At 54.0% G+C, this 12,031-nt stretch overlaps 1 protein-coding gene across 5 annotated transcripts in view; it reads left to right on the forward strand.

The window, feature by feature from the left end:
- The window catches only part of UBTF (upstream binding transcription factor), a 31,839-nt gene that overhangs the window by 11,565 nt on the left and 8,243 nt on the right, over positions 1 to 12,031 (forward strand). For 4 of the 5 annotated variants that reach the window (XM_090044225.1, XM_090044228.1, XM_090044226.1 and 1 more), the window contains exons 5-18: positions 728 to 883; positions 1,773 to 1,837; positions 2,367 to 2,487; positions 2,884 to 2,994; positions 3,362 to 3,495; positions 4,527 to 4,668; positions 5,244 to 5,285; positions 6,999 to 7,112; positions 7,452 to 7,607; positions 8,692 to 8,847; positions 9,478 to 9,588; positions 10,077 to 10,165; positions 10,632 to 10,821; positions 11,903 to 11,950. In XM_090044225.1, coding sequence (XP_089900351.1) covers positions 728 to 883; positions 1,773 to 1,837; positions 2,367 to 2,487; positions 2,884 to 2,994; positions 3,362 to 3,495; positions 4,527 to 4,668; positions 5,244 to 5,285; positions 6,999 to 7,112; positions 7,452 to 7,607; positions 8,692 to 8,847; positions 9,478 to 9,588; positions 10,077 to 10,165; positions 10,632 to 10,821; positions 11,903 to 11,950 — 1,635 coding nt within the window. The remainder of the gene's footprint in view (positions 1 to 727; positions 884 to 1,772; positions 1,838 to 2,366; positions 2,488 to 2,883; positions 2,995 to 3,361; positions 3,496 to 4,526; positions 4,669 to 5,243; positions 5,286 to 6,998; positions 7,113 to 7,451; positions 7,608 to 8,691; positions 8,848 to 9,477; positions 9,589 to 10,076; positions 10,166 to 10,631; positions 10,822 to 11,902; positions 11,951 to 12,031) is intronic. The other variant, XM_090044230.1, reaches the window with a different exon arrangement.

Consider the following 12,031-nt stretch of genomic DNA (forward strand, 5'->3'; position numbering starts at 1 on the left):
TGCATTGTAAGGCAAGTCTTGTTATGTGAGATTTGCTGGGAATGATTTTGCTGGTCAGCAGGGCCATTCTTAGGCAAACTCCTTGGGAAATAGCCTTTGTTATGAGGGATGTGGGGACCCTGAGCTGCTCCCTGAGGCTGGGGAATTAGTTCAAGTTTGTCAGGTGCTTTGGAGGTGGCAAGGCCTGCACCAAGGCCAAGTTGTGATGCCTGCCCAAAGTACATTTAATACTTCTGGGTGTATTGCTGATAGCCTGTGTCTAAGTTTAGAGCAGGATACTGTGAATTGGGAGACTTCTGTTCTATTCTTGGCACCAGGAGGCAATGTGGCCTAGCGGTTACAGCATGGCATGGGAGTGAGGACTCCCCGCTTCTATTCCTGGCTCTGCCATTGACCTTTCTTGCAAAACAACTTATTGCCCTGCTGTGTGCCTCAGTTTCCCATCCCACCTCAGTAAAAGAGGGGTCATGTCTACCTCACAGGAGGGTTCTGAGGCTTGGCTGATGTGGGTAAAAGGCCTGAAGGCTCCTTGCCTCCTGTGTAAAACTGCACAGTGATATTACCTAGGTTTTGATGTGGCCCCAGTTATTTTTCATAGCCAAGCCCCTTGCTCTCTTAGTGCATTATACCACCTGAAGCCAGGCAGTATTGTTATCTCTGTAGGACAGAGCAGGGAAGTGAAGACCAGAGGAACTAAGGTTTTCTTAAATTGTGACCTCTCCCTCAGAAACACCCCGATTTCCCCAAGAAGCCCCTGACTCCTTACTTCCGCTTCTTCATGGAGAAGCGAGCCAAATACGCAAAGCTACACCCAGAAATGAGCAACCTGGATCTGACCAAGATACTCTCCAAGAAGTACAAGGAGCTCCCTGAAAAGAAAAAGGTAGGTGACGCCTAGGTTGGATTTAGGAATCTGTCCATGCAGGAACCTCCCACAGGAGCTGGTGTCATTAGGCTCCGGGTTTCTGCTTCATGCAACCAGGCCTTCTTGATATTGTGGGATATGGACAGATCATACAGGCTGTGGGATCTGCTCTTCTAGGGTCGGGGTGGGGGAGCGAGTCCTTAGCCAGCTTTTCTCTACAGAAAACTCAAGCTTGTGTTTAGTTCTCTTAGGTTATTGGGATTTTCCCTTGTTCCTCCCCTGGGTAGTTAGTGATTGGACTTGAGCTGTGGGATTGGATAATTGGTGGGATCCATGGCTCTATGGAACCAATCAACAGTGAAACGGTTACAACTTTTGATGGATCTGTGTTAAACTTTGGGATTAATTGCACACAGGGCGTATTGTGTTCAGTTGCACATGCCATCCAGTTTGTGACTAAGCCTGAGCCTGTCCCTGCAAAGGCCTCGGCACCGCACTGCACCTTGGCTCAGCTTGGCAATAAATGTCTGAAACCCTGGTGTGCCCTGCCTTGCTGCAGACAGCTGCTGTGCTGGGAGAGTCCCGTAGCTGCCAAGGAGAGTTGGGAGCCCAGTTCCCTGTGGGTTGAAGGGGAATTGTACATCTGTACTTCTCCATTACTGTTCAGGGCTTGATCCTGCCATCCTCAATTCCCTCTGATTTTAGGAGTGGAGGGGGCTCAGCCAGTCACACGATCAGGCCCTCAGCCTTCAGGGTTGGAGAAGAGAACTGTGCTCTCTCCTCCCTGGTGATTTGTTTCAAAGGGGCTCTGTTTCCTCTAGTAGCCAAACATATGTGGAGTCCTGCTGCCTCCTTGCCCTGCTGCTAACACTCTCTCACCTCACTTCCGGCTCTTTGTCTCTCCCAGATGAAATACATCCAGGACTTCCAGCGGGAGAAACAAGAGTTTGAGCGGAACCTGGCAAGATTCAGGTAAGAGGTTGACCAGCTGTGCCCGTGGAGCTGTTTTTGGTGCATTCATCATGGCTGTCTGCTTATAATGCTGGGGGGTTGGGGGTGAGGAGGAGGGGAAGGCTGGACAAAGGGAAAGGAAGGCTGGACCCGAAAGCTTTCCTGCTCAGCAGGCCTCTGAGACTACTGTGGCACAAGCTGTGAGGTCTGGTAGGATGTGGCATGAGACTCGGCTGGTGCATGCCTTTTCTGTGATAAAGCTTTGAAGAAGTTGGGGAGACCCCTTCTGTAGCAGTGATAGGGGCCCTGTTGCTGGAGTCATTCAGCATGTTAAAGGAAACGAGTCCCAGGTAACCCCAGCATTTTCATCTCAAATGTTTGTGATCTTCCAACACCCTTCTTAGGGAGCCCTCACTGTCTGAGCCCCTAGGTGTGTGGCTCCATTGGGACTCCAGCCCACAGTGGATCTCAAGAGACCAGAACGTCAGGGTTAGTCATTTCCTGCCACTGCCTCTTCTTACCTCTCTACTTTTGCCTCTGTTGACTGCAGGGAAGACCACCCTGATCTCATTCAGAATGCCAAGAAGTCTGACATCCCTGAGAAGCCCAAGACTCCCCAGCAACTCTGGTACAACCATGAGAAGAAAATCTACTTGAAAGTGCGCCCAGATGTAAGTTTTCCATGGAGTTGCTGTGAATGCACACACACATCATGGGGGACACACACAAGGGGGTGGGAGAAACATCTGGATCTGGTGGGCCAAGGAGGAGGCACCATGCAGAAGCATCGTACCATCTGGATGCAGGTAAGGTGACAGAGCGCTGGCACAGGAAATGGTATGTGTCTGTAGGAGGGATGGAGCAGCAGTACCAGACTTATCTAGTGTGAGGGGTGACCACCCCCAGTGCAGGAGCCAGAGCAGTGAAGCAAAAAAGGCAGCTGTCTTCTCCACACCCCTGAGCTCAGCTCGCTGCCCCGTGATCCCCACTGGGATCGGGCAGGAAGAGAGGGCGGGCGGGGCCCGCATTTCACCCCTCTGCCCTCACCTCTGGCTTTGGATTTTCAGGCCACCACGAAGGAGGTGAAAGAGTCGCTGGGCAAGCAGTGGTCTCAACTCTCGGACAAAAAGAGGCTGAAATGGATTCATAAGGCCCTGGAACAGCGGAAGGAGTACGAGGTAGGGAACCGCCTACCCATCCACACTCTCCCCTACGCTCAGCCAGTCCAGGTTGCATTCTGACCACCTGCCTACTGACTGAGGGTGGTCAGGGAGTCAGCCACCCCCTCTCCGTAGCCGGCGTGAGGGGTTGCTGTTTGAATTCAAGGTGCTGCCCCTCCTTCCATTTCTAGGGCTAGCTCAGACCCTTCCCTGCAGGTCCCCAGCTAGGTCAGAGACTTCCAGCGCAGCTTAGAGTATGTGGGCAAGACCCCTCAGCAGGGTGTCCCCCACAAAGGGAGGTTACTGGCTCCTCTCCTCCTCGTTCTCCTGGCCAAAGGACCTTAAGCTGGCCACTCTAACCCACTGGCTGGTTTTTTGTCCACAGGAGATCATGCGGGATTACATTCAGAAGCATCCCGAACTGAATATCAGTGAGGAGGGCATCACACGCTCCACCCTCACCAAGGCAGAACGCCAGCTCAAGGACAAGTTTGATGGGCGACCCACCAAGCCGCCTCCGTAAGTCACCTGCAATTGGGGCACTGGGGTTATAGCTTGGCTCTTTTGAGGGATGAGAGAAATATTGGAGCTTTTCCAATTTTTTCCTCCTCACAGCAAATATTTTGTTCATGTCTCAGTGAAACCAGGGCTGGAGCAAGGCAATAGAGACTCTCTGCACAACCCTGCCCCAGGGTGCCACCCCCCATAGCCTGCCCTTGCTGCAGCAGAAAGGTGGGGATAAGATGGCCCCTTCCCCCACCAGAGCCCCTTCTTGCTGTTGTGCTGGCAGGGTCTTCCTGCACAGCAGGTCTTGCACTTGCACCCTGTTGACAGCAGTAGGGCAGCTCCTCTTTGGAGCAGTTTGTGGCTGTCTGTACTCTCAGGTAGATGCTGCCATGAATGCCGTGTGCCCACAGAGGCTGCAGGGGCTCTGTGAGTTCCAACAGGCAGCAGTGGTGTTGTTGGCAGTAGGAACGTGGTGGCGGTGAGCGGCGAGCTCCTGCAGATGGCCACAGCACTGTCAGCAGCAGGGGGGCTGGCAAGCATCGGCAAACACCCACAGACGCGGTCGGCAGCATCAGCGGCAGCCAGTGGAAATCAGGGACCACCCACAAGGGGTGCACCGTCAAGCTCAGGGGGGGCACCTGCATGCCTATGCATTGCCAATGGATGCTACATCAGTTTCTGGTGTAAATGCATGACTCCCAGAGCCAGGACCCTGTGTCTTGATTCAGCCTTAAGTGACCCTGAATTCCCAGCCCAAGACCAACCTGAGCAGGGCCAACATACCATTTCCTCTAGGTCTGTGGGAATGGTATAGTTTGTTTTCACAGTATAAATTGTTTCACTTCATTGCTGAAATGCAGCCTCTTGGGTGGAATGCCAGTGTACTGGCATTGAATAGCAGATTGCGGTGCTATATAAGAGAGGGGGCAGGGACTGAATGAGGGATATTCCTCAAGGTGGACATTGGCATGAATGCTGCAGGTGGACATGGGCAGGTGGAAGGGGAGACCCACTAATGCCCTGCAGCTGTCCTTGGTTCACAGGAACAGCTATTCCCTGTATTGCGCGGAGCTGATGGCCAACATGAAGGATGTCCCCAGTACAGAGCGGATGGTGCTGTGCAGCCAGCAGTGGAAGCTGCTGTCCCAGAAGGAGAAGGATGCATACCACAAAAAATGTGACCAGGTGAGTGAGCGAGGGGCTGGAATTGGAGTTGGGGTAGGGGGAAAAGGTAGGAGTGGGACACAGAAAGGGATGGGCTTGAAACCTTCCTCCCCCAGAGCAGGGGGTGCATCTACTCCTTGCAGCTGAATTGTAAGTTGTGATTGCCACTGTGCCTGCACCAAGCCCTAGCACTGTCCTCCCAAGCAGGACACAGGGAAACAGCAGCCTCTAGAAGAACCCCAAGTCCTGGTGCTCCTTCCATTCCCTGTTCTGCCATTGACTTGCCCATTTATTTGGGCAAGGAATTTTCCCCCTGGAAGGTAGGATTAGCTGCCTGCTGGGAGGGGTTTGTGCATGGGAATGAGCAAAGGACTGCTAAATGTGGGGGTGGTTTTGCCCAAGGCGTTGTCTGTATTGAGGCTGGTGCCTACATAACCCCAGCCTCTTGTTAGCAATCAGGTTTTATCACAACACTTCTAGCCCCAGTGCTATTGATTTAGGGCGGGGGCAGTCAAGTGGGACCAGGGACCAGGCCAAGGGTGCCATCTTTGAGTAACCATCTCTCTCTCTCCCCCTCCTCCTGGTTCTTCCACCAGAAAAAGAAAGATTATGAAATAGAGCTCCTTCGCTTTCTGGAGGTGAGTGTGCCCCTCTTCCCTCCCAGGGGCTCAGCTTGTTGTGCGGCAGGGTCCTGCCCCAGGTGCCCTCCACTCAGCATGCCAGTCATCTGTGCATCTGCTTCACAGCTGGGATGGATGGGGAGGGCGTCCTATGTGTACTTGTGGCTGGTGGCTGGCATGCATGGGGCAGAGTTGGCCTGGCAAACCAAGGTCTGGGGGTACCATGTTCCCTGCCTCAGCTACCCCCCTTCGCTGGTCTCCTCCCCTTGTGCAGCTACAAGCTGTTCTGTTCTACATGGGGTCTCATCTTTCCCCCAGCCAAATGGCATCTGGCCACGTGTTAAACAACAGAAATAACCCACGTCCTGTGTGGTCTGTTGTCTTCCTCCTCCCCTCCTAGGTAGAGGGCGGCATGGTGAAAACTTGTCTGGGCTAGTGCATGCTTGACAAGACAGGCTGGAGCAGTGCAGCTGGCACCAGAGGAGTTTTGATATGGGCCTTGTCTGTGCCCGGGACTGGCCCCTGAGCACGCTTGGGCTGCTGCACAGATGGGTTCCTTGAAGCCAGTGCACTGGCGACGCGTAGGGGGTGCACACGGGTGCATGTGCACCCCCTGGAAATGCCAGTCGTGAAACCGGAAGTGCTGGCGGAAGTGCGCTTCTGATTTTGCCACTGGTGATTTCAGGCTCAGTGATCAGCTGCTGGGGGCCTCCCCACCCCCAGTTAGCAATCTGGTGCCCCTCCCCCAGACTCGGGAGGCACCAGTGGCCCATGAGCCAGTGGAAATGCTTTTGGTGTCGGGTGTGGGGGAGTGGAGCCCTGTGAGGGTGTGTATGAGTGTGAAAGCTCCTATTTCCTTCCTCCCCCGCCCCAGTTGCTCCTCTGCCCTTGTCCCCAGGGGTGGGGGAACTCCTGCTCTCATCTGGTGCCAGGGAGAGGCCGTTGCCAGGGCAGGATGGGGGTGGGGATTATTTTAACCCCAGTTCTGCTCAGACCAACACGTCTGGGAGCTGCTGCTGGCTGCCATGTTATGTCTGGAGGGGGATGTTGACTCTATTTAGCCTTTTTTGTTTGCATAACCAGGGTGGAAAAACCAGCCGGTCCCTCCCCCTCCCCATCCCATGTCTGCGGCAGCGGAGGGCAGAGAGGAGGTCGCCCTTCCTTTGAGTAGGTGGGAGTTGAGCTGAGAGAGGGGGCCGGCGCCCGAGACCCATGCTTTGTATCTGTATTGCTGACTCTGCCTATGCCGGCCTAGTTCTCTAGACAGCTCCTGGCACATTGGCAGAGTGGTTTGTACAGTGCTGAATATCTCAAGGTTGGGAAGAAGCCCTCTTCAGCGGCTGGGTCACTGCCCTGGGAGTCAGAGCTCCTGGGGCCCCTTTGCATCTGCCATGCTTGCTGGGTGCCCTCCCCCCCATTTCTGTCTGCAAGAGGTTCACAATACTGGAATGATCTGGCTTGCATGCGTGTGCTTCACCGCCCTCTACTGGATGCAGTGGGAAATGGACTGTGTCATAGACCCTATACAGCTAATAAGGGATTCTCTGGTAGGAGGGTCTTGAAGCAGAAAAACCTGGGGGAAACATGCTTGGAGCTGGAAGGTCTCACTGAGAACACAGTTTTATTGTCCTTCCCATCATCTCCTTTCGGTCTGTACATCCCTCCTTTTCACACTGCCAAGCTGTGAAATTTCCTAACCCACACGCCTCTCCCTCCTTGCATGGCATGCAGAGCCTCCCAGAGGAGGAACAGCGGAGGGTGCTGGGCGAAGAGAAGATGCTGGGAGTGAACAAGAAAGGAGCCACCAGCCCTGCCTCCAAGAAGTCCTCGCCAGATGCTGGCAAGGTGAGGACTGTCCCAATCATGGAAAGAGCATGGCACCGCCTGCATATGGGTGTTACTGGAATTGGGGGAAGGAGCCAGTTCTTTTTTTAAACCAGCTTAAAGGCTCCTCAGTGGGAGCTGCTGAGTTAGCTCAGAGGGACAGTGGCAAAAAACAAACCACTGCTTTTAAAACCAAAACAAAAAAAGAGGAAAAACTCCAGTTTTTTTGGCTTTCCTGTACGTCCGTGAAGTGGCTGCAGTGTTTCTGCGCCTGATTGTTTTTGCAGAGTCTGTTTTTTGCTTGTACTTTCTGTAATGCTTTAAACTCTACACCATGTCCCTTTTTGTGCTCTTCAACAGGCAGGTTCTGAGAAACCCAAACGACCCATTTCTGCCATGTTTATCTTCTCGGAGGAGAAGCGAAAGCAGCTGCAGGAAGAGCGACCCGAACTGTCCGAGAGCGAGCTGACCCGGCTGCTGGCACGGATGTGGAACGATCTTTCGGAGAAGAAGAAGGTTGTTGAATCAATGACGTGCTCTTTCTAAGCATCTCACTTTGCACATTGATACTTAGGTGTTCCTGAGGAGGGTGCGCAGAAGGCGCCTTTTACTTTCCACCCTCTCCAGGGGGTGCCAGCGGTTCAGTCACTGGACTCTTCCCTACCCTGCCATATGCTGGAGCTATTTTTTTCCATTGTGGCACAACAGTCTGTTTGGGATACAAGGACTCCAGTGGGTGGCACTGTAGTGTGTCAGACCGTGGCACAGATGGGTCCTGCTGGCTGCCCCTTCCAAGGCAGTGGGGCTGCCAGAAACCTTTGCGTCTTTGCATGCAGCCTGGTTCTTATGGAATGGGACCAGCCACCAGAAATATAATGAGCGGCTCAGGGAGATCGGGATCGGCCAGGTTCCACCTGGAGGGGAAGATCTTGAGCCTGGATTTAAAAGCATGGCAGGGGGACAGAGTGGGGATTGGGGTCTGTCCAGCCCTGGTGGGTTTAACTAACAGCCCTGTTTTGAGTGGGTTGATTGTTTATAGGCACTTTGGAAGCATTTCAGTCTGTCTGTGTGAGAAGGTGTTTTGTGGCTCGGTGGGGGGGGCGGGCGCATGGCAGTTCTTCCCTGCTGCATCTCTGGACATATGTGTGCGTTCTTTCCAAGAGCTGTGGGCGAGGGCTGAAATTCTCTGGGTCTTGGTAACAAATCGGGCAGGTGGGTGACAGGGCACTACTCTGCCTGGCAGCTCCACACCCTTGCCCCTGCTTAATACAACCTGCATCTCTGGTGATTGCAGCAGAGTGCTCAGAACCATTTTTGCTACCCAAACAGTTCTTGCAGCAGAGAGAGCCTGCAGTGTAACCCCCTGGGCTTGTTAGATCTGCCTATAAAATGGCAGCTGTGCCTCTGGCCTCATCAGAAAGAGTGTGTGGCAGCCCATGCCGTGTGCCCCCCAGATGGTTATGTGGCTGGGTCCTTGTAGGGGTGGTAACTCTGCATCTTTATGAGGACCAAGATGTTCACTGAGGAGATCAGGGCAAGGGAATTGTGCTGGAGTGACGTACTCCTTAAATGCCACCCCTGTGTGTGTGTCTTTGCTCAGGCCAAGTACAAGGCCCGGGAGGCAGCCATGAAGGCACAGTCTGAGAAGAAGCATGGTTCGGACAAAGAAGAGCGTGGCAAGTTGCCCGAGTCACCCAAGACAGCCGAGGAGATCTGGCAGCAGAGCGTCATTGGGGACTACCTGGCTCGCTTTAAGGTGAGGAACCAGGGCAAGCAGCAAAGAAGGGGGAGAGAGCATCTCTTCACCTGTTTCCCTGCACTCCAGGCTTGTCCTCAGCGTAGCCTCTAGCTAGAGCAGGGGTGGGCAATTATTTTGGGCGGAGGGCTGCTTACTGAGTTTTGGCAAGCCATTGAGGGCTGCATGACAGGTAGCCAGGGGCAGATAAATATTAATTTTCTAAATTTTTTAGGGGCCCCGCAAGCCAGATAGAATGGCCTAGCAGGCTGCATCTGGCCTGCAGGCCGCATTTTGCCCACCTCTGAGCTAGAGTGATGGGGCGGGGTGCTGCTAGGGGCAGTGGGGATGGGAGCAGAGAACCTGTGGGAGGGCAGGAAATGCTTTAGAAATGTTATTCAAGTGAGACACTTAGGAAACACCCACACTTGCCCCCTTTCTTCTGGGAGGTGAGTAAACACACTGGCAGACAGAGATGTACCCCATGACTGGGGGATCCAGGGCCCAGCTGGAAGAAGTGACTTGCCAGGGCACAACCAGCAAGTCAAAGGAAGAACTGGTAAGAGTCGGGAGTCTGCACTTTAGCTGCAAGAGGTTTGCATCCTCCCCTGTGTATATAACTGGAGTGCTGCTTGTCTCCCTGTGCTGCAGAATGACCGGGGGAAAGCACTGAAAGCCATGGAGGCCACTTGGAACAACATGGAGAAGAAGGAAAAGCTCATGTGGATAAAGAAGGCAGCAGAGGACCAGAAGCGATATGAGGTGGGTCCCTGGCCTTGCACTCCATGGCTTTGTTTCCCACCCCTGCAGCCTTGGCTGCTACTCTTCAGCACCAGCACAGGGCACCAGGATCAATCTCCTAGCACTGGCATGGTGTGCTCCCAGTGCCCTTTACACACTTGTTAAAGGAACAGGTTGTGCTGTGACAGGCTTCTGTACAGAGCAGGAATAGGGGCCATGCCTCCCAGGAGAGCTTACAGAAGTGGATGGGAATTTCTCTTACCCTGGAGCAAGGGAGACCTGCTGCTTTGGCAGCCTGGCAAAGGGGCTTCCTTCTCCAAGTGCCCTTAACTGGCACCTATTCTCCACTCCTGTTCCTAGGGCAGAGACTCAGAGACGGGTTGTGGGGGTGGGGGTGGAGTTGCCCTGTGCTTCTTGTTACATGAAGTTTCCTGCTCTAAGTGTTGGCCTGAGGGATTCTGCACATGGCAGCCTCCCCTTACCCATCCCTGTCCTCCTCCATCCCCCAGAGAGAACTGAGTGAGATGAGGGCCCCTCCGTGCACTGCAAACTCTTCCAAGAAGGTGAAATTCCAGGGAGAGCCGAAGAAACCCCCTATGTGAGTACTAGTCCTCCTAGGAGGTGGATGTGTGGTAGGGTGGTAGAAGAATGGGAAGTTGGAGGTGGGGTGGGTCTTGCTCCAGAATGGCTTAGAAAGTACAGGCCAATAGCCCAGGTGTGCTAGAGAGCCTGGGCTGGGCCATGGCTGTGGACAGGGACACTTAGCTGAGTGCTGTGAGGAATTAGTAGCCTGTAGGGTGAAGGCCAGTGGTGAAGAGTTGGAAGGAGTGAGGAGCAAAACCAGGACTTGTGGGTTCTGGGAGGCAGGGAGGGAGTGTGTGGCTTCAGGGCTAGAGCAGCAGGCCAGGCACTGGGCACACCTGGCTTCTGCTTCCTGCCCCTGGAAGAGACTTGATTCTGGGGCTCACAGCAAGACAGGCTGCCTGGGCACTGTTCCCAGAGAGGGAGGGCCCTCTCTGGTTGACCAAGGAGCTGCTTCTCACTTCTGCCCCCACGCCCCTCAGGAATGGTTACCAGAAATTCTCCCAGGAGCTGCTGTCCAATGGGGAGCTCAACCACCTGCCGCTGAAAGAGCGGATGGTGGAGATAGGCAGCCGCTGGCAACGCATCTCCCAGAGCCAGAAGGACCATTATAAGAAGTTGGCCGAAGAGCAGCAGAAGCAGTACAAGGTGCACCTGGACATCTGGCTCAAGGTGAGTGCACGGTGGGACCACCTGCAGTCCAGGCAGTCTCTCCCTCCTGGTTTTGGGGCTGTCACCCTCAGGGTTCTTGCTGGAGGGCAGGGCTGTCGGTCCTGGATGCTGTCCCTTGAAACCAGGCCTTCTGTCTCTGCCTCTGCCCCATGGCATCTCCAGAGAGATTCCCCTCTGGGCCCCCTCACCCACATCCTGCTGCCACAGTTCATCTCCAGACTCCGTTTTAACACGATTGGCTGCCTGTACATGTGCTTGGGGGTGGAGGGTACATTTTAGCTAGAGCAGTTCTTGGACAGCTGCTCTAATTAAAAATGCTCACTGTCATGTGTATTGAGCCCCTGTGCATTTAAAAATGTCTGTGGGATGCTTTGTCTAAGCCTCATTTGATGAGGTTTAGATAAAGTGCCCCTGTGGCCATTTTAAAACACACAGGGGCTTAATACATGTGATGGTGAGATGCCATGGGAGCATTCTAACTAGAACTTGAACAAGCACAGGAAATATAGGCAGCCATTTCTCCCAGCTTGTCTGAATTTCCCAGCAGTTCCCATTCCAGACAGCAGGGGCAATGCTGTGTAGGGCTGGGGTTGGCCACATCTGGCCTGTAAAGCTGGAAGGCTTTGCTTGTGCCTGTGCCTACATCTATGCCAGGGCTGGGCAGTGAGCACTTGTGATGCAGGTAGGCACTCTTCAGCTGTGCCCACCCTACTGCTGCTTCTCTCCTTACCCTTTCCTACTCCCCAGCTGCAGCCTGGGTCCAGCTTCTAGCTGGTGGGGAGCAGCACCAGCATCTGGTGCCTTCCAGCTACACTTAATTGTGGGAAGCAGGAAGAAGTGGCTGCAGTGTGGACACAGTTTACAGCTACCCAGCCCACACTGGACTGGAGCCAGGTTGTTCTGGCCCATGACTTATTAAGGGTTTGTCATCTGCTGGTGTAGGGAAGCTTTGTTGCCCATCCACAGCCCTGTCCTAGAGCCAGCAATGCTGGTAAGACTTGGCCCTACCCCTGCCTCTCTGTGTAGCTATGACCTTGCCTTTCCTTCCTTGGGGGCTCATGGGATTCTTCTGTCTTGGCAGAGCCTGTCGCCTCAAGAGCGTGCAGCCTACAAAGAGCACACCTCAAATGTGAGTACCTGCTGGGGTGGAGATGGGGTGGGAGCTTGCGATTAGTTCTGTTCCTGCCCAGCTGTCTGAAGGGATCTGTGC

The sequence above is a fragment of the Crocodylus siamensis genome, chromosome 4 (assembly GCF_052110815.1).
Source record: "Crocodylus siamensis isolate JL-2025a chromosome 4, ASM5211081v1, whole genome shotgun sequence".
In the NCBI taxonomy this organism is placed as follows: Eukaryota; Metazoa; Chordata; order Crocodylia; family Crocodylidae; genus Crocodylus; species Crocodylus siamensis.